We start from the raw sequence: 27,036 nt of genomic DNA, 5'->3' as shown, positions 1-27,036 counted from the left end.
TCCAGGTGAGATTGAGGACCTGCGCCTTGACACAACCACAACGCAGCCCTGAAGTGTCAGCAGAGATTGAGTCAACTAGATCATCCCCTGTGAAGGCCTCATCGACACGACAGCCAGTGGCACAGTTCCTCAACAAACCGTCCATATCGGCGTGATGAATACTGTAATACCTCCCCATTTAAAAGATATTACTCTGAGGGGGTTCAACAGAAATTCAATTGGTACTGAAAATTAAAACCTCTTCACCAAACAAATATACTCTTTCCTTTTTTATTCACACCAGTGCATATAATTGCCACAAAAATAACCCATAAGCAAAAAAACTGAGTCTTTGTCTCTGTGCAGACAATAAATGAAACTTATCGTCAATGATCAACTTTAGATGAGCTGGAATGATGAGTGATGAGATGAGTGAAAATCCACGATGTATTTTGAGAGCGATGCAATGATATAATCCAGTGTGTGAGAGGTGAAGACAGTCAACGGCGTTTGGCGACTCGCTGAGCTGAATGCTGAGTTGTTTAGCTTTAGGCCACGCGCTGTAGCCTCGCTACCGCGTGGTCTTTCCCCCTTCACTTGCTACTCGTGCTACCCTGGAGACGTGCATGAGTATAATCGTGACAGCAATGAATCGAAACATGAGGTGGAAGAAACAAAAAAGTCCTTTCTACAAAAGAAAAAAAGAGTTCACATCAGTCAACCTTTTTTACAAATACCACAAGTCATAGTTGGCCAATACTCACATTGAGCGTAAACTCTCAAAGAGTTCTCAAAACAGGACATTAACATGAGTAGATATAGGTAGCGTCAGTTCAACCATTCATGCAGTTTCCCTCCACCAAATGACCTAACTTGCTTTTACGTGACTAGGGCTTATATCTGGTAGCTATTGTGCACTAGCGCCCTCAAGCGGCTCCTAGTGGAATTACCCTTGACCCAGATACCTCTTAATTCAATAAACAGTAAAAAAAATACAATAAAAAACCTGGTAACGTTTAGACCGTTACAATACGATGGATTGAACTGGATTGAACTGGAATAAATACTTTGAATGTTGCGATCCTATCGGGCTTATGATAGCTACCTGAATCGTAACAAAGCACTGTTTGCCAGAGGAGAACTGACCCCCGACTAAGCCTGGTTTCTCCCAAGTTTTTTTTCTCCATTTTAACACCTATTTGCCACCTGATGTCACCTGTTGGAGTTTGGGTTCCTTGCCGCTGTCGCCTTTGGCTTGCTTAGTTGGGGACACTTGACATTTGATATTCAACAGTGCTTCGCATCTGCCTACATTGACAGCATTTTCTTTAAGAGCTGCTGTGCAGCCAAAATTATATACCAGTTATCACTGTAAAGCTGCTTTGACACAATCTGCATTGTAAAAAGCGCTATATAAATGACTTGACTTCCTATAACACCAGATGTACTCGTTACATCAGAAGAAGAATGGCATCTACGCTAATATTAGTCTCTCTGTTTATCCCGAGGTTTACCGTAGTCAGCCGGATCCGGGCCGTATCCAGGTGATATCGAGGACCTGCGCCTTGACACGACCAGAACGCACGATCCTCAACTGGATGGAACTGGTATAAATACTTTGACTGTTACGATCCCATTTGGAGTTATGATAGCTGCCTGAATCATAATTAAGCACTGTTCGCTGTTGGCCAGAGGAGAACTGGCCCCCCGACTGAGCCTGGTTTCTTCCAAGGTTTTTTTCTCCATTTTAACACCTTTTTGTCACCTGATGTCACCTGTTGGAGTTTGGGTTCTTTGCCGCCGTCGCCTTTGGCTTGCTTAGTTGGGGACACTTGATATTCAGCAGTGTTTTGATCTGCCTGCATTGACACCATTGTATGAGAACTGAACTGAGCTGGATGATGACATCACTGTTTACTCCAGTGCTGATATACATAAATTAACTAAATTAATAACTATTGATTCTTACATCGGAATGAATCAATACTGAATTTACTTAAGATGGACAATGACACCATTTTCTTCTAGAAATGCTGTGCAGCCAAAATTATATACCAGTTTTCACTGTAAAGCTGCTTTGACACAATCTGCACTGTAAAAAGTGCTATATAAATAAAGGTGACTTGACTTGACTTTCATCGGATCACACCACATTTCATTGACCACATTAAAAGCCATGTGTAAACAATATTGGACCCCACTGACTCACTGCAAGAACAGAAAAACACTGCAACAATTTTTTCAAATGAAATTCCCAAAGAAGAAAGTAGCAGATACAGGTTTGCAACGACATGACGGGGAGTAAATGATGACTGAATGATCGTTTTTGGCTGAACTTTCCCTTTAAGGTCAATCATTCAAAATAAAGCACATTTAAAAACTACCAAATATGATCAAAGTATATCAACAAATATATCAACAAATGCAGAATATACAATAAACATGTTTTCAAAAAACTTTCCACACTGAGAACAGGTAAAAACAGATCAACATCATCAAGGAATTTTGTTAAAAGCCAGGGAAAGTCAATGTGTTGAGATCAGACTTCAGAGACGATTCCTGTACCTGGAATGTAACCGTATCTGCAGCTTTGATCTCATTATTACCATCATGTGCTTCTGTGAGTTCTGGAAGCTTCTGTTTCTGGAGTCTGATCGCTGTGAGCCGCGGCGCCCTCTAGAGCAACAAACCGGCATTAGCCACTTCAGGACTTACTAATTGCTTATAAACACATGTAGAACGCATAACCTGGAGCAGAATCTTTCTGCGCTTATGTGTGTATGTATGTATTTTAATGAAAATGGTTCGGTCAGTTTGAGCCTTCTGCTGGGAACAAGCGCTGACGGATGTCGGAAGAGAGAGAGAGCCGTATGGAGACACTTCGGATGAGACCATCAAAACCTGGATTATCAGGAAGATTTAATAACAGTTGATGAATCTGATTGTGAGCAAACAATAAGTCGAGAAATATAAGCGATGAAGCTGGTGATGAAAGAAAGAGAAATCAAAGAGAAAATTACTTTTGCTAAACAACAACAAATGGATTCTGTCAAACTATTAAAAGAGGAACAGTGACCGCTGTGTCCTGTCTCAGTAATGAAGATGATCAGATGAAAGGACGAGAAGACTCCTAAAATGAAAACACGAGTATGTACAGAAACAGGTCATGAGGTGCTGATAAATACAGGTGCTGATAAATTACTAAAGTTAACAGGAATTCCAGCAATGGACATCAAGAGAAAGAAGGAACTGCTGCTTTGGACATGATTTTTATAATGTCTTTCCTACTATTACAGAAGTGCAGAGGTGTAAAGTACTTGAGTAAATGTAATTAGTTACTGTACTTCAGTATCTTTTTGGCTGCTTTGTAGTTGTACTGAGTATCAAAGATATTGGCAACTTTTACTCTCTACTTGACTAAGTAAATGTACATTTACTGACAAGTAAATGTACTTTTTACTCCACTACATTTGTGATGAGTAATGCAATTACAAATTACATTTTTCATGGCAGCTAACTTTTTCTGCAGCAGTTTATTTCTGCTATAAAGAAGTGATATCGCCATATACTATATCTTGTGCATTTACTCACCCGAACTTGTCAACAAGGACACTTCACGTGAATGTGAGTGCATTAGCAGGTAGTTGCTGATCGCAGATGTTTTATTAGATGAGGAAATGACTGCAGCTGGTGATGAGGCTCAAACCAGCACATACAGTAGACTTTGACTATTTAATTTTACTTAACATTGTTTTATTTATCTGCTATATTGACAAGACCGTTTTGAAGGATATTGGTTTACTTATGGCCTTTCTGTGCATTTGAGCTCAACTGAGACTTGTAGTCTGTAGACGTTTAAAAGGTTGTTGTGTTGACCTTGATTTAATGCAACATTGAGGTGTTCAATTTTATTTTAATTTTAGAAAATAAACTTGATTTCTCATCTTACAAATGAATTGTTTCTTATTTTCACTGGCATGTCTCTCAGGACTAGTGCATCTCTAAGCCTGCATTCAGCATGAGTAAAATACTTAAGTACTGTTAAAATCAAATACTTTAAGACTTTTACTCAAGTCGTATTGGAATTGGTTACTTGTAACTTGTAGTGAGTCATTTTTGATGTAAGGTATCAGTACTTTTACTCAAGTATGGTTTTCAGGTACTCTTTACACCTCTGCAGAAGCGTAAAAATAGCACAAAGGTTTATAGGGCAGTACAAACACAGATAATAGTGGGGAAATAATAGAAGAATTTACAGAAGAACATTCCCTGGTTTGTGTGAATGATGGAAAGATAACAGGGATGTATATAGGCTATATCTGACAGTAATGTCAGCATTATTATATAACCATATATGGAAAGAAAGTATGTTACCCAAAGACTGAAAAAAGTGCAATAGTGACTCCAGGGACAGATGCAACAGAATCTAATATCTATAGAGCGATCTATCTTACATCTGCAAACTAATGGAGAAAATCAAAGATTTTGAGAATGCTGAAGTGTTTTTGGAGAAAAAAAAAAAAAAACATATTACAAGCAGCTCAGCACAAGAATAAATTCAACACTCGCAATATTAGGAAAGCATGGAAATGGTATATGTGTGGTGAGCGTGATGTTTTAGAAACAGTAGAGTGTGTATTTTTAAGTGTAGTAAATATGATGATCATAGGGTTAGTTTCTTTAGTAATATAGAGAACAATACAGTGAATGTCGTGGACCTCTGAGAAAAGAGTTTGAGAGAGAGAGAGAGAGAGAGAGAGAGAGAGCTGAAGCGCCACTGCATCCTCATAAGAGAATCCTATGCAGAAACATCACCCGTGTGAGTTACACAGTAGGTGGCGGTAATACTCCTGAGGAGCGAACGGCCATTAAACTAGAAGAAGAAGAAGAAGAAGAATGCGATGGAGTCACGCGCGCGGGCAGTGCGTCTGCTGTTTGATTGAGAGGAACTCAGCGATTTCTCCCGCGGCGCTGAAAGGCGCGCGATGAACGCGTGAAAATGTTCGGCTGCGTTTTGAGAAAAATGCGCTGGAAGAGGAACGGCGCGCGCAGAAGCGTGTGCACGAGACAGCCCGAGGTGCGCGTCAGATTCGCTCCGAGTCCCACAGGTGAAACACACAAGATAAAAAGCAACGGGTAAAGATTAAAACAGAACAAATATCATATAAATGATTTGACATGCTGAGTGATAGCACAGCTTAGAATTCGGTTACGTTAGTTACAGTGAGATAATCGTCCTGTGCTGATATTGAAGACTTGTTAAACTGCTGAACTAACGTTACTCTGGTTGTGTTTAGGGTTTCTTCATCTCGGAGGTCTCCGCACGGCTCTCTATAACTACCTGTTCGCCAAGCAGCGCGGCGGCGCGCTCATCCTGCGGCTGGAGGACACGGACCGCGTGCGCCTGATTCCCGGGGCCGCGGACGCTATTGAAGACATGCTGGAGTGGGCAGGTACATGATCAGTGCCGATCCTACACTTCTGGGGGTCCTGTCAGTGCATTGTTACCGGTGCCACCCCTCTAGACACGCCCCTGGTAAACAGTTGCAGCTCTAAATCCCAAAAAGTGAATGCAGCCATAGAAAACACTTCTCCTAATTACGCCTACACAGCATTAACCTTATATTTTGTGATAAGTAATATCATTAGGTAAAAGTTCATACATAGATTAGTTATGATCATTATTTATTGATAAAGTAAACAAAGGATTAATCTACTATTTAGAAAATAATCAATAGATTAGCCAGGGAAAAATAATCGTTAGCCCTAATTTCAACTAATGACAATAGAGCACAACAGTCAGGTTACAGAAGAAACCAAATCTCATTGCCTTCAGCCAGACGCATGTAAGCATAAGCCGGTGTGACTGCAGCGTTCTTGGGAATCAGTTACACCGAGTGTGTGTGTGTGTGTGTTTGTTGCAGGAATCCCTCCAGATGAAAGCAGCCGCAGAGGAGGGCATTATGGGCCATACGTTCAGTCTGAACGGCTGCAGCTCTACTCACAGGCCGCATCATCTCTGCTGCACACAGGCCACGCCTACTACTGCTTCTGCACCAATCAGAGGCTGGAGCTGCTGAAGAGAGAGGCGCAGCGGAGCGGACACGTACCGCGGTAAACCGTTGTGAATACAGCAGTTAATACACCCAGGGAAAAATGAGATATTCTCCATTCATTTTAACCAAAACAAAAACGACTGCAGCGCAGCAGCATTCAGAGGCGACGTTTATTTCATTTTTATAGTTCACTTGAGGCAGTTAGTATGACATTTTTTAACGACACATGTCGAGTGCACATCAGTGTAATACACTAACACGAGTGTGCATCAATGTAATGTGCAGCACAAATCTCTCCACAAAACTTGCACGCTCTCAATACTGTCCTCATGTCTACTCTGGCTCAGATATTACGTGTGCGCGCTCGGTTATGGAGTGTGGGCAATAACCGGCAGAAACATAAATCGGCGCCTATTGTCAAATATTTAAAAGTGTTTTGTCATTTAAATCACGTCAGTTGACACACAATGGGTGCTGCCACCGCAGTTCAGAGAATCGGATCTGCTGGATTAAAGCCTAAATTCACCAATTTCTCCTGAAATACATACAAAAGTAAGGGGCCGGTGCATTGGGAAAACAACAGAGTAAACTTTATAGTTAACTGCACAGTGTATCTGATATAAAACACGTCATCACATTTTAATTGAAGAAAGGATTATTATCACTTTACATAAACAGTGTGTATTTAACAAAATATATTTTTGGTTAGTAGCCAATTTAATGTCTATTTAAGTTCAGAAACTTAAAATAAACTTTGTGGTTGAAAACACTGAATAGTTGTGATATGAAAAGCACAGAGCATGTCCATCTCTGGCTCAGTGCCAGCCAAAGCGAGTCTTGAATTTAACGTTTGAATTTAGCAGTGAACGTTCTGATCTTACTGGTGTTGTTGTATGCTATCATATGCAGTAAAAGACAGCAATACTCAGTCACTGTAAAAGGTTTTGCCACAAACTCATCTGACTGGCTTCTCTCCTGTATGATTTCACGAGTCTCTTCAGACCTTACTGTACATGATTTATGAGCCTCCAGAACTTCTGATTGAGGCTGCGTGTGACCTCCTAACTGAACTCGATGAGAAATCACATTTTAATATTGCAAATTCTCGCAGCAGGAGATCCTGTCACACCCCTAAATATGTGTGTGTGTGTATATATACATATATACACACACACACATATATTACACACATACATTTTGACTGATTTTGATAGATTTTGAATGGTTTAAAGGCTGAAAAATGAGACAACCCCCAAAACAGGAATGGTTTTACAGGTGGAGGCCACTGACATTTTTTTCCCTACTCATCTTTTCTGACTGTTTTTCACTAGTTTTGCATTTGGCTAGTGTCAGTGTCACTACTGGTAGCATGAGGCGATACCTGGACCCTACAGAGGTTGCACAGGCAGTCCAACTCCTCCAGGATGGCACATCAATACGTGTTTGCTGTGTCTCCCAGCACAGTCTCAAGAGCATGGAGGAGATACCAGGAGTCAGGCAGTTACTCTAGGAGAGCTGGACAGGGCCATAGAAGGTCCTTAACCCATCAGCTGGACCGGTGTCTGCTCCTTTGTGCAAGGAGGAACAGGATGAGCACTGCCAGAGCCCTACAAAATGACCTCCAGCAGGACACTGGTGTGAATGTCTCTGACCAAACAATCAGAAGCAGACTTCATGAGGGTGGGCTGAGGGCCGATGTTCTCTAGTGGGCCCTGTGCTCACTGCCCGGCACCGTGGAGCTCGATTGGCATTTGCCATTGAACACCAGAATTGGCAGGTCCTTTTCACAGATGAGAGCAGGTTCACCCTGAGCACATGTGACAGACATGAAAGGGTCCGGAGAAGCCGTGGAGAATGTTATGCTGCTTGTAACATCGTTTAGCATGACCGGTTTGGTGGTGGGTCAGTGATGGTCTGGGGAGGCATATCCATGGAAGGGCGCACAAACCTCTACAGGCTAGTCAATGACACCCTGACTGGCATTAGGTATCGGGATGAAATCCTTGGACCCATTGTCAGACCCTACGCTGGTGCAGTGGGTCCTGGGTTCCTCCTGGTGCACGACAATGCCCGGCCTCATGTGGCGAGAGTATGCAGGCAGTTCCTGGAGGATGAAGGAATTGATTGAATGGCCCCCACGCTCGCCTGACCTAAATCCAATAGAACACCTCTGGGACATTATGTTTCGGTCCATCCGACGCCGCCAGGTTGCACCTCAGACCAGATCTGGGAGGAAATACCCCAGGACACCATCTGTTGTCTCATAAAAGCACGTGGGGGCCATACAAGCTATGGAGTACCAATTTTAGTTGCTGCAATGAAATTTCAGCAAAATGGACTAGCCTGCTGCATCATTTTTTCACCTTGATTTTCGGGGTGTATGTTGAATTCAGTCCTCTGTAGGGTTGATAATTTTCATTTCCATCAAATGATGTGGCATCCTTTCATTCCTAACACATTACCCAGTCCATATCAGTAGAGATATCCAGCATGATATTTTTCCCCATTGAGATCTAATGTGTTTTTAAAGTGTTCCTTTCATTTTTTTTGAGCAGTGTCTTTGATTTTGTCAAAAACCTGTATTTGAATGGTAAAGTTGTTTAAATCGTGGTTTTTACAGTTGTATTATGGTGTGGATGTTTCTTCCCGCTCATGTGGTATTGGTTTTATGTGTGTGACAGCACGTGTCTCTGTGTCTCAGCTATGATAACCGGTGTCGGCACCTGCAGCCGGAGCGGATCCAGGAGAAGCTGGCGCTCGGCATCCCTCACGTGGTCCGCTTCAGACTGGATGCCGGCGCCGAGCCCTTCCAGGACCTGGTGTTCGGCTGGACCCGGCACGAGGTGGCCGCGGTGGAGGGCGACCCAGTCATCCTGAAGGCCGACGGATTCCCCACGTACCACCTGGCCAGCGTGGTGGACGACCATCACATGTGTATCAGTCATGTGCTTCGTGGCTCTGAGTGGCTGATCTCCACCGCCAAACACCTGCAGCTGTTCGCCGCGCTGCGCTGGAGTCCGCCGGCGTACGCTCACCTGCCGCTGCTGCTCAACCGCGACGGCAGCAAACTCTCCAAACGACAGGGTGACATCTTCATCCAGCACTTTAGAGAGCAGGGCGTCCTCCCGGAGACCCTGCTGGACCTCGTCACTCACGCCGGGTCCGGGTTCAACAGTAAGTGAGTCTGAAATAATCACACTCATTATATTTCCCTGTACTATTGCTGACTCTTACATATCTGAAGTCCATGTTTTCCAGCGTCTGTCAGGACTGTGGGAAACAGCGTTTGTGTGCATCTCAGAATATTAAACATGTATGTCAGATGATCAGATGCTTTTGTTTCTGCAGATAATCGGATCGGTCGACGTCTGGACGAATTAATTCAGGAATTTAACATTTCCAAGATCACGACACACTCTGCTCTGCTGGATCTGGACAAATTAGACGAGTTCAACAGGTTTGATTTGTTCTCTAAACAAAACTGTTAAACATGCAAAACAACAGAATCTGAGAAAAATCGTACAGAAGTTAATGCTGATGTTTGTGTGATTCAGGGTTCATCTGCAGCGCAGGATCGAGGATCAGCAGATGTGTGTGGAGCTGTGGGAGGAGCTGCGTCAGCGGCTTCTTCAGACACACGGCTCCGACATCAGTGACCGCGCCGTACTGGAGCCGCACTATATACAAAGAGTCCTGCAGCTGCGCAAGGTACAGAACATCTGCGTGCATGTGTGTGTGTGTGTGTGTGTGAGAGAGAGCAACACGAGAAGAAACACGAGAAACATGAGTCTCCAACACGAGAAGAAACATGTCTCAAACACAAGAAGAATCACGAGAAGAAACACAAGAGTCTCCAACAAGAGTAGAAACACAAGAAGAAACGTGAGAAGAAACACAAGTCTCCAACACGAGAAGAATCACGAGAAGAAACGTAAGAAACACGAGTCTCTAACACGAGAAGAAACATGAGAAGAAACACGAGAGTCTCCAACATGAGAAGAAACACGAGTCTCCAACATGAGAAGAAACATGAGAAGAAACACGAGAGTCTCCAACATGAGAAGAAACATGAGAAGAAACACAAGAAGAAACATGAGAAGAATCTTAGCGATGTTTGAGAGCATCAGCAAATGGACTTTAACTCAGTTCTGGAGGCTCTGAACTATAGCCAAAGTCAAGTTAGCTCTATTTATACAGTGCTTTATACAACACAGATTGTTTCAAAGCAGCATCACAGTAATAAACAGAAAAATAAACAATCAATAATGCAAACTTTATCAAATATGAGACCTCAATCACTGTAGTTGTATCTGAGACTGGAAGAGTTTGGTTCGTGTTGTTCATGTCGAGAAGACGCTGTTTTCTGCTGCCAAAGCAAATCCACTTTGATGAGATTGATACGGTAAAACCGACGCCATCGTTACTGTTTGTATCACTGTGAATCAAGAGCTGAGATTCAGACAACTGTTGAATAGCTTCAGCATGTTATTGAATATGGCATTGTTAATATATTTGGTATTAGTGGGCTGGATCTGTTATGCATGAATAGACAAACATGAATCCCCCAACAAAGCAGGAACAAGAAGAACAACACAATACAAACCAACACACATGCACGTAAAGTATGCGGCTGCGTTAACAGACGCACATACTCTCACACAGAGCCGATAGGAGGACAGCAGGACTTACAGACCCAAACAAGCAGATCTTTCGCCAAGACATACAGTATGTGCTGCTGCTGCTCCGGAGAGCCACGAGAAACGCGTGTGTGCTGTCGGAGTGCTGAATGACTTAACATTAACATCCAGTGGCTTGACTTCTGTGTGTCTTACCACTTGTAGCACACTATGGGTTCAAGTGTACTACAAGTGGTAACTAAATACATTTTTGTAATACAGAGATATGTTAAAAGCACATTTTAATTTATATTCATGGTGTCTCAAAATAGCACAGTTGAGTACACTTAGATGTTCTTAAGATTATCTTAAGTAGTACTAAAGGAGAATTTTTTGTATATTAAAGGGTAAGTTCACCCAAAAATGAAAATTCTGTCATTAATTACTCACGCTCATGCCGTTCTACACCCGTAAGACCTTCGTTAATCTTCGGAACGCAAATTGAGATATTTTTGTTGAAATCCGATGGCTCCGTGAGGCCTCTATAGCCAGCAATGACATTTCCTCTCTCAAGATCCATTAATGTACTAAAAACATATTTAAATCAGTTCATGTGAGTACAGTGGTTTGATATTAATATTATAAAGCCACGAAAATATTTTTGGTGCGACAAAAAAAACAAAATAACAAATTATTTAGTGATGGCTGATTTCAAAACACTGCTTCAGGAAGCTTCGGAGCATGATGATTTCAGCGTGTCGAATCCGCAGTTCGGAGCGCCAAAGTCACGTGATTTCAGCAGTTAGGCGGTTTGACACGCGATCCGAATCATGATTCGACACAGAAGAATCATAATGCTCCGAATCTTCTTGAAGCAGTGTTTTGAAATCGGCCATCACTAAATAAGTCATTACTTTTTTTTTTTTTTTTTTTTTTTTTTTTGGTGCACCAAAAATATTCTCGTGGCTTTATAATATTAATATTGAACCACTGTACTCACATGAACTTATTTAAATATGTTTTTAGTACATTAATGGATCTTGAGAGAGGAAATGTCATTGCTGGCTATGTAGGCCTCACTGAGCCATCGGATTTCAACAAAAATATCTTAATTTGTGTTCTGAAGATGAACGAAGGTCTTACGGGTGAGTAATTAATGACAGAATTTTCATTTTTGGGTGAACTAACCCTTCAAGTACAAAATTAGTGCCACGAAAATGGAGCACTTTAAGTACATTATGGAAGTGTACTTTTTTTTTTTTTTCCACCTGGGTTTTTCACCATGTTTGAACAGCATCCAAAAGCACGGTCATGTGACAAACCACAAACCTGAGCATTCTTTATGGAAAAATACCTCACTTCTTTTAAAACGTGCCTGTAACCTCAGCAAAGCTGTCTGCTGTCAACTCTAACCCTAACCTACTCTCACGCTGGCTTCGCTTATTCTGAATTATCCACTCTATCATCACAACTTGTAAAGCACCAAACATGATTTCTCAGAAAGGCGGGGTTTAGAGAGACTGAATCCTTGACCGAGCCGTTTCAGACACTCTGAGAAAAGAGCTGATGCTGGAGTGGATATTATGAGGAAATTAAAGTGATTTTGACCTTGGATGAATGTGAACCTGTTGTAGGACCTTTAAAATGGCCTCAAAGGGGCAGTTAAGTGAGGTTCAGTGTTCATAACTCCACGTCCCGTCGTGTGTGTATCTCAGGGTCACATCTGTTCCCTGCGGGAGCTGCTGGATCACTCGTATTCCTACCTGTGGATCCGTCCGCACGTCTCGCTGCAGCAGCTGAAGGACGTGAGCGCGGAGGCGGCCGTCATCGCAGTGGCTGTCATACAGTGAGTCGCATACACACACACACACACACGTGTGTTATCAGTGTGTTCACGTGTCTGTGTGTGTTATTAGCGTGTGTGTTTGTGCTCAGGCTGGTTGGAGCCGGCGGCTCGTTCTCGTCCACAGAGCAACTGAACCGTGAGCTGAAGCTGATGGCCAGCAGACTGAACACCAAATACAGCAGCGTGATGAGAGTGCTGAGACTGGCTCTGAGCGCACAGCAGGTGACTCACACACACTCTGTACTTATACACACTATACTCACACACTCTCTGTACTCACACACACTATACTCACACACTCTGTACTTATACACACTGTACTTATACACACTATACTCACACACTCTCTGTACTCACACACACTATACTCACACACTCTGTACTTATACACACTATACTCACACACACTATATTCACACACACACTATACTCACACACTCTGTACTTATACACACTATACTCACACACACTATACTCACACTGTACTTAAACACACTATGCTCACACACTCTGTACTTACACTATACTCACACACTATACTCACACACACTATACTCACACACTCTACTTACACACACTATACTCACACTCTCTGTACTTAAACACTATACTCACACTCTGTACTTACATACACTATACCCACACACTCACTGTACTTACACACACTATACTCACACACTCTCTGTACTTACACTATACTCACACACACTATACTCACACTCTCTGTACTTTCACACACTCTCTGTACTTACATACACTATACCCACACACTCACTGTACTTACACACTATACTCACACTCTATGTACTTACACACACTATACTCACACACTCTCTGTACTTACACTATACTCACACTCTATGTACTTACACACACTATACTCACACACTCTCTGTACTTACACTATACTCACACACTATACTCACACTCTGTACTTACACACTATACTTACTCTCTGTACTTACACACACTATACTCACACTCTGTACTTAAACACTATACTCACACACTCTCTACTTACATACACTATACCCACACACTCACTGTACTTACACACACTATACTCACACTCTCTGTACTTACACACAGTATACTCACAGAGTGCTGAGACTGGCTCTGTGCACACAGCAGGTGGGACGCCCACTATACTCACACAGCAGTAATGGCATTAATAACACTAGTATTCTTCTCCGTCTGCAGAAGGGTCCCAGTGTGGCGGAGATGATGCTTTCTCTGGGTGAACAGGAGGTGTGTGTCCGTCTTCAGAAAGCTCTAGACTTAACCAATGACTCGATCTGTGTTGAATAAAGTGGATATAAATATTGATCTCTGGCTCCTGTTTTGATCAGAATGTCTGCTGTTAGATGGTCTGTGTTTTGGGTCAGAATCATGATGCACTTCATTATAAACGAGAACAAGGTTATTAACTAAAACTACAGCCATAAAAACATTTTCGGTACTTGAAATTAAATGTTAAAACCAAACTTTCTCCTAATAAAAATGGCAAAAAAACAAAATAAAAATGGAAAAATCAAAACCAATTCTAAATATGGATAAAAACTATAATAGTATCTTGGTGATACTAAAATAACTCTGAACGGACGATAATTGACACCAAACATACAATGGTTTAATAGAGACTTGTGATCCTATAAGATGAGACTGATTGATCTGACATGCGTCCGCTGTACTTCAACCCAAGTATTAAAATCTGCAGATTAAAACTGATGACATTCACACTTACAGTGCAGATACAGAAATTAAGGAAAGAGCTGCTCACCTTTAACAGAGGCTTTTGAAGCACTTCAATTCTGCTTAAGAAACAGACGTTTACATGCTGCTTCACGTGATCTAATGGAAATACTTTCTTGTGTGCGTTTAATCAGCATGTAATTCTTGCTATTCCTGGAAACACTGCAGATGCTCACAAATTTCATCGTGTTCTTACAATATCTTAACATGCAATATGTCAAAATAAAGAGCCTCTGCTTTTAAACAAAAAAAAAAACCAACTTATTATAGCTCAATGCATTGTTTTTTTTTAATCAACATTTGAATGTGGGTTTCATTAAAAAACAAAAATTTGAACAGATTTTTTTTTTTTTTTTTATCAATGACTACAACCTGTGTAAGTAATGCTTTTATTGCGTGTTTTGGTCCAGAGATTCTGTACTCTTCCAGAAGTTGCGTAATAGCACCCCCTACTGTATAACAGTAAAGACACAGAAAGCAATGGGAGGGAAAGAGTTAAAAACCGGTAAGTTTCTTCCGTCATCTCATTAAAACGGTGTTAATGGCATCATTACTGTAGCTGCAGCTGCACAATTGCAAATAAATGTGTTACAATCAGACAGAAAGACACTCCGACACATTTCCCAACAGCCTACGATTTTATTCTGACAAACTGAACATCAGCACTAACAAAGCAGAGCAATCTGAACTAAAAGAGACAAGACCAGACTAAACCAGTTCATTAATAGTTTTCATCTGGATCGTCTAATACTGCAGATTTCTGCACTCATTCATGTTAAACGTCTGTGAGAAATGGCCAATCATACACATTGTGGAGTAAGAATAGACGGAAGCGCTGAAAGTGAATCTACAGGCCAAACAAATGGTGCATAAATAAAACAACAATAGTGACAGAACAGAGGAAGAGGAGAGACGCACTGCATGTGTCTGTCAGAATCGTGACCCATCAGCCCCTGCATCAACACTCTCCATCACGATCGGTTTGGGTCAAACTGGAATCTGCTTTGGTCTTCGGTGTGTGTGGACCCATCACTGATCTTCTTTCTTCACTTCCTCGTACTGCGGCTCGTCGCCTTCTTCTTTATCTCCATCTTCGTCCACGCGTGAGTTCGGTACCCACAACCCCGAGTCGATGCAGCGCTTCATGTGATGTTTGGCCTCCTGCAAGAGGAACATCATCAGACAAAAGACACACACGGTCACAGTCATGCTGTGTTTGAAAGCAGCTGTCTGTCAGCTCTTACCGGACTGACCCAGTGCTTGATACTACTGTTACTGCAGAGAGACTGGTACCTCTACAATTTTAAAATATAATTATCAACTTGGTACTGAAGTACCAGTACTTTTAACAACCCTAGTCAGACTCACGCCACACTCACCGTGGGGTCCATCTTACTGATGGCGTCCTGCAGCATCTGAATGTCTTTCTCATCAAAGCATTTCTGCATTTCCTGTGGAGATGAAGACAGGAACATCACTGCTGTGACAGAAGCGTTAGTTTATAAGAACCTTTAAAATCACATTTAGTCCTCAGTAGTTTTAAGGTCTATTGTGAGTACTGTAGATGTATGAAGAGCTGCTCAGACTGCAGTCACTTTCATACCGAGCAAATTTCTGTTGATGAAAGCTGTGAATTTACACGACAAACTCACGGTCGTATGGATTCCTATTGAAAAGACTGGAAATCTCCTGTAAAGTTACGCAGAACAATAGTGTGACCGCGTCTTTAGGATGAAACTAATGATTGTTTAGATAATTGATTATTCTGATTATTCCCACTAAATCAGCCAGATTTCACCATAATAAAAACATATTATTCTATATGTTGCTCAATGTTCTCCTGAAGGCTGAAGGTAAACATAAATATGGTAAATGTATGCCACACATTATGAGCAAAGAAAGTATGGATGTGATGTGAGGAAACCTTTCCCTAATTCGCAAAATGCGCACGCTGCACAGTATTCAGGGCTGCTGAAATGAACTAGTGTTAGTCAAAAGGTGTTGCAGTGTGTTTAGTGATGTTTTGTGAGTCAAGCAGGAGCGCGTCTGCAGTGAGTGTGTGTTTAGTGAGTCGTGCAGTCGTGAGTGTGTGTTTGCAAGTGTCTCACCGCCGGCAGGGACTCGTACACCTCCACGGGATCCAGGCCGCCAGGGCCCAGACGCTTCTGACGCTCTTCCTCCTCATACTCTTTCATGGCTTTCTCGATGCGAATCTTTGCCCGGCCGCGCACACGCTCCTTAAACGACTCCAGCTCGTCATTAAACGCGTCTTGATACTGCTGGTCTGCAGTCTGAAACACCACGAGAAACACACAGATAGACGCCACAGTCGGCAGGGTGAATGAGACCAGGAATTTTATTTCACAATGACAATATATATCACAATACAAATACTTTATCTTTGTTATTAAAAGAACAAATAACCGCTGTGTAAGATCCTTTATAATTGACCATTAAAAAATATAAAGCTGCGAATGATAACTGAATCCATGATCACTCGCTGAGAGGAAGCTCTTTGTGCGCTTCAGCTGTGTGTCAGTCAACTGCTTTCTGAGGATTATTGTGCTTAATAACATCAAGCTCTCTCATTCAAGCATGTTTTTTTATCACTCTAATGTGTCAAATCCTGTAAGTGATAACTTCATCTTCACACAAACCATGAGAAACACACACCTTGATTTTGGTGAAGAACTGGCGGAAGCAGCCGCGTGGATCAACCTTCAGACTCTTGGCGAGCTCCAGGATGAACTGCATGACGATGGTCTGATGTGCCACCTGCTCCATAAGCGCGTGTTTCTGACACACACACACACACGGGTCAATCACACACAAAAGCACATCAACTACACACACACACCAGCACGTCAACTACACACACATGCGTTACCTCCTCCACCTCCAAGTCGATGCACATGATGACCAGATAGTTTGCCGTTTCCTCGCAGACCAGGTGAGGATTGTCAGACAGGTACTTCTGAGAGTCGTCCCAGCGCCGCAGCATCCCTGCACACACACACACACACACGAGAACTGCAGTGAACGATGACGACACATGGCTATAATGACCACGACATCAATGGCAGTGATTCAGGAGCGACTTGTGTTGTATCAGCATTTAAAGTCCTCATGATGCTGTTATAGGCCTCGTACTCCTATATCCTCATCTTTTCTCCTCTATTGTGTCGTATATCTGAGTGAAACTCTTCTGGAACAAGAACAAATGTAGGGCGGGGCTTGATTTTGTCTGTGGGGAATTGATCGGATGGTTGTGGTTTGCTATTGGTGGATCTCATGTAAGTGACAGGTTGCCCCGCCCTCATCATCAGAGAAGAGAAGAGATGCTGCAAGAGGGAGGAGAAGATATTCTGATTCAAGATTACGAGACTCAACAGCAGCTCACCAAAGTGTTTGATCTGTTTCTCGTATTTCTCCACGAAGGTTTTGTGTTTCTCCTCCTTCTCCTCCTCTGTCTCCTCCTTCTTGTCAGGCTTGACATTGACGACGCTCTGAAAGACAAGCACAGGGGTGTCAGTGGCATGTTCATCGGTTGGGATGTCCAGCCGCTGTCAGTGCACCGCACCTTACTGAAGCCCTCCTTGCTGAGCGTGTCCACGTTCCAGGGCATCTTCTTCTCCTCGCGCCGATGCTCCTCCATCTTCTTCTCCCAGGATCGCTCCTCCTTCCTCAGCTGCTTCTCCTCGGCCTGGGCTTTGGTCAGCTCGGCTTTGGCCTCGTCCGTGGATGCCGACAGGAGCTCCTGCACCCTCCGCTGTGCCTCCGCCAGCTTCCTCTTGCTCTCCGTCAGGCTTTTCTCGATCTCCTCACCCTTCTGCATGAACGCCTCCATCCGCTCCACCCGAGCCTGAGAGCAAAGCGAGAGAACCGCCAGTGAAATCAGGTTACATGTGATCATCACACACACACACACACACACACACACGTGTAAAAGACAAACTGCAGTGTTTGTTACATCACAATGTATTCAATCAGAGCAGCGTATGGATGAATCAGGAGGTCCAGGGAAAAGATTAGAGAAATTTACAAATAAATAAATGAATAATAAAAAATATAACACTATATATGTATACAGGTCAAAGACAAAAAGGGGGCTTCAAGCATCAAAAAAAAAAAAAAAAAGTGTAATACAGCTTTAAATTTAAGATTTTTTCCTGTACATTAGAATATGTGTCCTGTTTAATTTTATTCTTTTCTGAGCAAAAAATAATGACCATTTCCAGAAGACACCCACTAAAATGTCATTCAGTGTAACAATATCTATGTATCAGAAAATCTTATTAGGCATAATTAAACAGGACTCGTTCAGTGACATATTAAAAGCCTGTTTAAGGATTACAGTGTAGCAATCAAATACTAATTAGTTGCAATTTTTAAATCTTTATACTTTGCTAATATCCTTCAAACTACTAGGTTTTACCTGTTTGTTAGGAAGTGAAAATCAATTAAAATATAATATAATTTAGTATGATCACATATTCTTGTACATATTTTAATAGTAGGTCAGAATAATATATTCTTTACACTGAATGACCATGGCTTGTTACTCTGAATGACATTTTGCCAAAAAGGGAGATAATATTGCCATTGTTCCCATAATTGCAATGTTTTAGTATTTGTCTTAATCAGTGAATTAGTTATTAATGATCAAATATTTCAGAGCAATGAACTCTGCAGCACACACAGTGTTCAGGGTGCCATTTGATGATGTCACAGACTATCTGTTTTTATGTGAGTTCAGACTGGCTTCTTGATCCCGTTACACTGAACAGTCTCACATTTTCGGGACAAAAGCCAACACTTATCTGAAAATGGCAAGAAAACAAATCTTTTAACTTGGTATTTTATATGTTTATTTAAAGGGGTCATGAACTGCGTTGTTTTATTGTTTTATAATGTTTCCTGGGGTGCACTTATAATGTTAGTATGCTTTTTACATCAAAAATTGTCATAATTTAGAAATAAAAGGCATTTTTCCTACCCTGATTTGAATTCTCTGTTTTAAGGGGCGTGTCTCTGTGTGACTTCAGTGTAAACGCCCACTGCTGTGATTGGCTGACATCTTTGCATATGAAATAGCTCAGTATTACTCTCTCAAACTTTTAGCATGTTTTTACTATTACAGCTCTAAGGTCAACTAATCGTGAAAAGTGCTGCATCACATTTAGATCTATGGCATTATATTGAGATTGTGGCATGAAAGGTTGCAGTGATGAACATTGTAGTCGATCACAGACATGTTGTTGAGCTCATGAAAGCAGTGATCTCATCACTGAAACTCAATTTCTGCACACTAACGAATGCTTTCATCATAACTAACAGTGCAAACTCGATGTAGCTAAGAGATTTGTTGAATAAAACGGGAGTTTTGATGAGAGTCCAGAACTCAGTCACTCGCTCTGTTTGATTGACAGCTCCAGCGATTGTAAAGGGAGCGTTTTTTGATCACTTATTTTAGTCCTGTATCGCTCTTCTCTCCTCGTCATCTCACTAACACACCAGTGGGCGGGGCTAATGCTGCAATGATGAAGTAGGCATAGATTTCTTCTGTGGAGGCGGAGCTTCATCTATAGACACATTCCAGGATCAGTCGTTCTCTGGGTCTGGTGTCAATAAAAGCTTTTATTGGACTAACAAGGAAGTTTTCAGTTCTGAAACTTACAGGATATTCTTATAGTACGATGACCTCTAATATATCAAAAGCTCAAGGAAAAGTTGATTTCTCAATTCATGACCCCTTTAAAGATGTAAAGGCAAAACAAAATCCAGACCATTACACTGAATGACAATTTTACACTTTGGAACATTTTTTCTTCCTGCATATGCTGACATTTTATTTTCACAAAAGTTATTTGAAATATTAAAGTAGACTATTATTTGCATTTAACATGTTATTATGTATATAAAATGACTTTTGTAAATTTAATTAAATTAGTATAAATTGAGTCTTTATGCCTGAACACATAAATAGCTGGCTACTAAATGTCAGGATGGGGGTCCCTCTCGTGAGGAGGAGGAGGATGATGATGATGATGAAGATATCTGGCGGCCCGTGGCCTCTAAACACCCAAACCGCTGCATGAATGTGTGCTCGTGTACCTGGTGTTTACAGTCAGTGTTGGTGTACCTGGTGTCTCCAGCGGAACAGACTCGGCGTGTCGATGTTCGGATGAGTGTCATCTTCATCATCAGACACCTCGATATGATCCCACACACTGTAATCGATGGTCGTCATGATCGATAGTCAGTGATTCCGTCAGTTACGCCACCCTTATAATCCCGTGCACTATCGCTCTGTTATTACTATTACTATGATTACAGTTACAGTTTTGTGTGTGTGTTTGTGTGTCTCGCGCACCCGCTGCTCTTTCTGGAACTCTCCTTCACTTCCGCTTACAGTGACGTCGTCGCCGAGCGCCGCGCATCAGCGTGACGTCACTCTCTTGAGGCGAACTCATATGGCAAGCCGTTTCAGCATATAAAACTTTGGTTTGACTGTCCATAAATATAAATTAGATAGTTACAATTGTATTTCGACTAGTCATAATTATAATTTGACTAGTCAGAATGATAATTAGAGATATCTGCTATTATAATTGCACTAGTAAGAAATTCAGTTTGAAATATCTCTAAATACTTTATGACTAGACAAAATTCCATTTAAGATATCTGTAATAACATCATAGACATCTTCAATAGATGTGTAACACATAGGTAATTAGAGATATCTCTAATTCAGTTTCGACTAGTCACAATTATATTTGAATTGTACCTGCTCCTAGTCGAATCTGCTGTTGTGTGATGTGAGACTAAAGGCAGTGGTGTAGTCTATGTGATACGCAGGTATACGCCGTATACCCACTAGGAAAGGTCAGGGATTTCCGTATACCCACTTAAAAAAGCGCAAGGATACGTAACCATCCAATAAATCACAATAAGATTTGTGATTTGTTGCTTTTGACATAAAACAAAGTCTCATATTTCAAATTCTGCCCATTTTACTTCGAAATAAAAACATAAATACCGTTTTGGTGCTCTTTAAAGTGGCGTGCTTCAGTTGAAGAGAAACGGCAGTGTGAAGCACACGTGAACATCCTCTCCTCCGCTTTAATACCAGTTACAGCGCGAAATAAACGTGAATGAACATTTTAACAAGGTATATTAAAAGATACAGTATAACTTGACGAAATCCATATCATGTCTCATGTAGGCTTATTCGTTAATAACAGCTTGTAAACAATGTCACGTAACATCACATTTACCTCAGAAAAACATATTCATTGACCATAAACTCGTTAGTCAGCTAGAAAAATGAACTCTAGAGAGGAGCATTTAGCTAAATATATGCAACATATTACATATTAATTATAATTTTTGATGTTCTTTAATAGCTTATATTATGCATGTTTAAATAAATCCGTCAATTACACAGCCACCATTTAAATGTTTATATTTCAAAAAACGAATTAGAGTAGAAATAATTTTAAAGTTAGTAGGCCTATTATAACTTTATTAGCCTATTATAAAAATGTCCTTAAGTGTGATTTAAGTTTGTATACAAATCAGTTCATTTTAACCTTCAATATTAATGTAGTACCAACTGATTCCCAGATATATAGTTTACAGCATTAGCTCAGAGATTTTTTTTTCTTGAGAAAATTTGCCATGTATATCCATGTATATACAGTATATCCATAAATAACTGATATCGAATCGAATTGCAAGTTAGTGAATTGAAATGCATCACTATGATGACAGACTGGCAGGAAATGGTTCAAAACAGAAAACAAAGTCCAAACAGGGTGATATTGTGACATAATGATAAGCTTCATCTTTCCATTATTGTTCATTTAACTCTAAAACTCTAAAAAATGCTGGGTTAAAAACAACCCAGCAGTTGGGTTAAATGTTTGCCCAACCTTCTGGGTAGTTTTATTTAACCCAACTATTGTTTAAAAATGACTATATGGATGGCTTAAATTAAAGGTTAGAAATTAAAAATCAGACACATAATTACTAGAGGCAACAATAATAATCAAAAGGTGAACATTTATTAATAAACAATTTAATAAATGTTTATTGTTTGACTATTATATCTAGTATTAATAAATGTTAATTTCCAACATATTTTGGGTTCATTTTAAGCAAGTAATACAGCAATTTTTACACAATAGTTGAGTTAAATAAAACTACCCAGCAGGTCGGGCAAACATTTAACCCAACACCTGGGTTTGTCCATTTTCAACCCAACTTGGGTTGTTTTTAACCCAGCATTTTTTAGAGTGTAATAATAGTCGCAACTTGCATTCTTAAATGTGCATTGAAACTTGCCAGCTGATAAAACCTGTGCTCCAGGGACCATATTCATATAACATCTCAGGCTATCTTAACTGGCTGATGGTGATTGACACGAAACAGTAGAAAATCAGTCCAGAGTCTCTTCAGCTGTAGATGCCATTGGCTGTTAAAGTCTTGTGTTGATTATAATAAATTGACATGTTGAAAACACACACATAAGCAGTCTTTCAGAATGCTCTCAATTACATGTAGTCTAGATCAGATCCATACTACATGCATTAGTGAGTGTGGCGGTGCTTATGGGGTGTCGCTCTGGGACGGTTGAGTATAAGGCTGGGAGGGAAAAATCACAGTATACTCACTACAAAAAACTAGACTACACCACTGACTAAAGGTGTGCTCGACATCGGCTGCGACCGGATGTGACCGATCGGCGAGAGCTGCCGCGTGCAGGCGGGGAGGAGCTGAAAACGGAGACATGAAGCCGGACACTTTCTGCTTCCCGTAGTGACCCTCATGCTGCGTTTGGATACTTTGACAGATAAAGTTAAATAAATGCATTATTTGACTAATACACTGATGTTTCAGAGACATTTTCATTCAATAATTTACACTGCTTAATACAACGTCTGTTTGTACAAGAATACATTTCAACATAAGCCTATACTATTTAAATATCAATGAAGTGGGGTCTACGTTTTGTTTTTGTTTTTTTGTTTTGTTTTGATAAACATGACACAATACAACATTGTGACTACATGAAAAGAGCTTTAACTGTTATAAAAATACAGATTTGTGAGCATTAGTGGAACCGAAGGTGTGAGAATAAACACGAAACATGTGATCGTTGTCATGCGGTGAATCCGGCCAATCGTGGAACAGCTGTGTCGTCATCAGAGCTCCTGCAGCTGCTCTCTAACTCCACCCTCAGCTCCAGGCTCATTGTTACACCAGATGAGCTGCTTCTCAGTGTGTCTGATGAGGATGTGAGGAACTCACAGGAGTTTGGACAGACATATTTAACACCTCACTGTCTCAGGCTGTAGTGCCAAGCTGTCTCAAGACATCAGCCATTATTCCTGTGCCCTGCGCAAAAGGCATGAATGACTATCGCACTGTAGCTCTTATCTTAGCTTCGAGAGGCTAGTCATGGCCCATATAAAGGATAAAATTGACATCAATGTGGACCCACACCAGTATGCCTACAGGAAGAACCGCTGTACATCGGACGCAGTGTCATCGGATATTCACTCTGCTCTCACCCATCTAGAGAACAGGGATTCTTATGTAAGGTTGCTCTTCTTAGACTTTAGCTTGGCTTTTAATACAATCATGCCTCAGAGATAAGCTAACAAACTACTGGTGCTTGGGTTAACACCGTCCCTTTGTAACTGGGTACTGATCTTTCAGACAAACCGGCCACAAACTGTTAAAATTCACGGCATCTCATCCTCCCTCATTACCCTCAACACCGGTTCTCCCCAGGGGTGTGTGTTTTAAGCCCCCTTCTGTACATGTTGTTCACATACGACTGCTCACCTAGACAGCTGGGCAACTGTATTGTGAAGTTCGCAGATGACACAGTAGTAGTGGGTCTGGTATCCCACAACGATGAGTCATCGTACCGGCAGGAAGTTAAAGATCTGCTGGACTGGTGCGAGGAGAATAATCGCTGTATCAGTGTGAGGGAGACAAAAAGAAGCTGGTCGTGGACTTTAGGAGGAGAAGCCATGCCCCCTCACCCCTTTTTATTGGTGGTGTAGCTGTAGAAATGGCCCCCAGTTTCAAATACCTTGGAGTTTATATCTCCAGGGACTTGAAGTGGACCATTAATACTTCTAACATCATAATGAAGGCCCACCAATGACTTTATTTTCTTCAGAGGCTGAGGCAGGCTGGCCTCACCACACCAGTTCTGGCAGCTTTTTCCGCTGTGTGGTGGAGAGTACTTTCACCTTACAGTTCTCGACCCCCGCACTTTTGATAAGGGCTGCTTCAGTCAGCCACAAACAGCTACAAAATCTATATCATCTTTTAGCTTAAGATATTTTCTTTCAAATGAGACCATTTTCACTGTGAACTTTCATTCATAAATAATCAACTGTTTTGTCACGGATGTCCAGAACAGGAAATGTGCTCTCGAACGGAGAAACACGTGATCTTCAAACCATCGATCAAAGCTGCTAGCATTTTCTGAGGACATGGTAAGGCTGCTTGCACAGCAGTCTGCAAGTATTCAGACTTGAATAAAATTGTCATTTCTGTATATTGTGAAATGGATATTATTGCAGTGCAAAAACTGTGTGCATAAACAGTGATTTCTTTGTTTCAGTTGCTGTTGAAGTTTAGTGAGTAGCAGCAGCTGGCATCACATCTTCAGGAGACAGCCGGATGATGCTGAGGTGATGCTTTGTAATAGACCACATATATTTTATAATTTATACTAGAGTCCTGTGTCTCCTGAAAGAATAAAACTGATCAAAATCAAAAAGTGCCTCTTTTTTTGTTTATTACAGCACAGACAATATATACTATAATTTTTATCACTTTCAGCAAAGTTTTATGTAACTTCGAAGGGTTTCCTGTAAAATGACACCAAGATTTTGTATTTAGAGCTCTGTATGTGGGTATGGGAAGCTTTTCAATTTGGGTAGGCCAGATCCAGGTGGAAATCCCCAAAATGGTCCTAGTGCTTATGAGGTTAATGATCAGGCAAGTTTAATATATGATGCTGATCCGACGGTGAGCCTGAGGTGGTGGTCCGATATCTGGAAATCTGAACTTGCTCTCTGGGCTTTGGCTTACAGTTTGGTCCCCCCCACTTTGAAAATGTCTCCTGCGCCCCTGCATCCGGTCTATAAGCAGTTTGACCCTCTTCCCTCGGGCAGAAGGCTGCGGAGCATTAAGAGCAGGACAACAAGGCTCAAATGCAGCTTCTGTCCAGAGGCTCTGTGCCCCTCTGATGGTCTGCCCCGAAATAAACGTGTGATTGGTGAACATTATGCCTGACTGTTGCACTTTATATTGCTCTGTCTGTATGCTGCTGTTTAATATGTGGTTTTGTCTTAATATATTGTTGGTTTTTAATCTCTACAGTATTATATTTATATTATTTATTTTATATGTATTGTGCCATATGTTAGGTTATATGTACAGCATTAGTATTTAGTATTAAGTATTATTATAGGTCTGCTTTTATGAAGATTATTTTGGGTTTCTGTATGCTACTGGTCCTGAGATCAATTTTAGTTTCATGTGTGAAACATGGCATTGATGACTGATTAATACATTACGTTTTATATGGATTGTGCTTTCTGTGCGGAGGTGGACAGTAACAAAGTACATTTACTTGAGTACTGTACTTAAGTACACTTTTTGAGTATCTGTACTTTACTTAAGTATTATTTTTTTTCCCTGGAAACTTATAACTTTAACTTCACTACATTTGAAAGACAAATATTGTACTTTTTACTCCACTACATTTCTATCACGGTTCTCGAAGTAGTCAAAGTTGTTTCTATGTAGCCGCTTTGAATGTCAGTGGATGATTTTTTCTTCTTCTTTAAAACGTGATTTTTTTTTTGTTTTGTTTTTTGCAGACAGCCTATCAGTAATCACTCTTGTAGGGTCACGTGAAGTTCAGTGATTTCCAAAGCGTTTTTTGAACACTGATCAGTTGATGGCAAAATAGAAGAAGGCAGTAAACCTACATGCACACATGGCCATCCTTAGAAAGTATGTTTTAGTTTTCTGAAAAGATTAAATATTAGTTTCATTTCAAGTGTTTGCTTTGTTTGCCTAAAACGAACCATATCACAGCCTTCAAAAACTCACCGTCCAACCTGCAGAAGCATATTGAGGCGTCTGAACTTCTGGTGAAAGCTTGAAACAGAAATTGTCTGTGCTTTTAGAGCTAAAGATTCAGTATGAAGCAGTGTTCATTTAGTTGACGAATAATTTTTGTCATAATTTTTGTCAATTACATTTTTTCACTGACGAAAACTGAATAAAAAACAGATTTGAATGACAAAAGGGACAATTTGGGAGAAGATCCAGTCAGAACTGATGTCCTGCGTGAGATTTGAATTGTAAGGTGCTGATCTACTCGACAGAACGTAAGTTGGCATACGCTTGCTGCATGTCTCATAAAACGCTGAGAGAGAGAAGAGCAGACATGTGGATAAGTCTGAAAAAAGGGGACGACACGAAAGAGAGCTCAATTCAATCTGGATTTCTGTGCGCACACAGAAAGACGCCAGAGCACACGTAGCCTAGTGAATTTTGGTCGATTTAATCTACTAAAATCTTACCATTCTTAGTCAACTAAAACCAGACTAAAACTAAATGCCATTTTAGTCAAAAGACTATGACTAAAACTAAATCAAAATTTGCTGTTAAAATTTACACTGGTATGAACGGAGCCCCGCGCATGACATGCAGGAAGAAAAAATAAATCATGCGCACGATTTACTAT

At 41.0% G+C, this 27,036-nt stretch overlaps 2 protein-coding genes and 1 long non-coding RNA gene across 5 annotated transcripts; 1 reads left to right on the top strand and 2 right to left on the bottom strand.

Annotated features, from left to right (window-relative positions):
* Positions 1–254: 254 nt before the first annotated feature.
* LOC127524187 (uncharacterized) lies at positions 255–4,732 on the bottom strand. The gene is made up of 2 exons (XR_007933017.1): positions 744–4,732; positions 255–667 (listed from the first exon to the last, which is right to left on the bottom strand). It is a non-coding gene; the product is annotated as an uncharacterized LOC127524187 (long non-coding RNA).
* Positions 4,733–4,839: 107 nt separating this feature from the next.
* Positions 4,840–13,823, top strand: ears2 (glutamyl-tRNA synthetase 2, mitochondrial). Of its 3 annotated transcripts, none has more exons than XR_007932921.1 (9): positions 4,840–5,087; positions 5,277–5,432; positions 5,904–6,093; positions 8,737–9,209; positions 9,384–9,492; positions 9,590–9,743; positions 12,367–12,497; positions 12,568–12,719; positions 13,698–13,823. XR_007932921.1 is itself a non-coding variant. In XM_051914693.1 (9 exons), exons 1-9 carry the CDS (start codon positions 4,979–4,981, stop codon positions 13,803–13,805), a joined length of 1,563 nt encoding a protein of 520 aa, XP_051770653.1. In that variant the 5' UTR covers positions 4,840–4,978; the 3' UTR covers positions 13,806–13,823. The 3 variants fall into 3 exon arrangements, 2 of the variants coding, with proteins under 2 accessions (XP_051770653.1, XP_051770782.1); XM_051914693.1 differs by having other exon boundaries at positions 12,587–12,719; XM_051914822.1 differs by having other exon boundaries at positions 4,859–5,115; positions 12,587–12,719.
* Positions 13,824–14,868: 1,045 nt separating this feature from the next.
* Positions 14,869–20,674, bottom strand: cdc37 (cell division cycle 37 homolog (S. cerevisiae)). Its single transcript, XM_051915308.1, has 8 exons — positions 20,392–20,674; positions 17,830–18,111; positions 17,650–17,755; positions 17,137–17,252; positions 16,923–17,045; positions 16,358–16,540; positions 15,629–15,700; positions 14,869–15,410 (listed from the first exon to the last, which is right to left on the bottom strand). The coding sequence occupies exons 1-8, from the start codon at positions 20,497–20,499 to the stop codon at positions 15,279–15,281; spliced, it is 1,122 nt and encodes a 373-aa protein (XP_051771268.1). The 5' UTR covers positions 20,500–20,674; the 3' UTR covers positions 14,869–15,278.
* Between the last annotated feature and the right edge of the window lie 6,362 nt (positions 20,675–27,036).

This window comes from Ctenopharyngodon idella, chromosome 1, assembly GCF_019924925.1.
Source record: "Ctenopharyngodon idella isolate HZGC_01 chromosome 1, HZGC01, whole genome shotgun sequence".
Lineage (NCBI taxonomy): Eukaryota > Metazoa > Chordata > Actinopteri > Cypriniformes > Xenocyprididae > Ctenopharyngodon > Ctenopharyngodon idella.
Note: the sequence above shows the minus strand (reverse complement) of the source record. Positions and strands in the feature narration are given on the sequence as shown.

Bases quoted from the DNA above. Each gene is read 5' to 3' on its own strand.
- ears2 (XM_051914693.1), top strand. From the start codon at position 4,979: ATGTTCGGCTGCGTTTTGAGAAAAATGCGCTGGAAGAGGAACGGCGCG. The intron at 9,493-9,589 runs GTTTGATTTGTT...TGTGTGATTCAG, and splicing joins AAATTAGACGAGTTCAACAG to GGTTCATCTGCAGCGCAGGA. The intron at 12,720-13,697 runs GTGACTCACACA...CTCCGTCTGCAG, and splicing joins TGGCTCTGAGCGCACAGCAG to AAGGGTCCCAGTGTGGCGGA.
- cdc37 (XM_051915308.1), bottom strand. From the start codon at position 20,499: ATGACGACCATCGATTACAGTGTGTGGGATCATATCGAGGTGTCTGAT. The intron at 17,756-17,829 runs GTGCGGTGCACT...CTTGTCTTTCAG, and splicing joins GCAAGGAGGGCTTCAGTAAG to AGCGTCGTCAATGTCAAGCC. The intron at 16,541-16,922 runs GTGTGTGTTTCT...GTGGTGTTTCAG, and splicing joins AGTTCTTCACCAAAATCAAG to ACTGCAGACCAGCAGTATCA.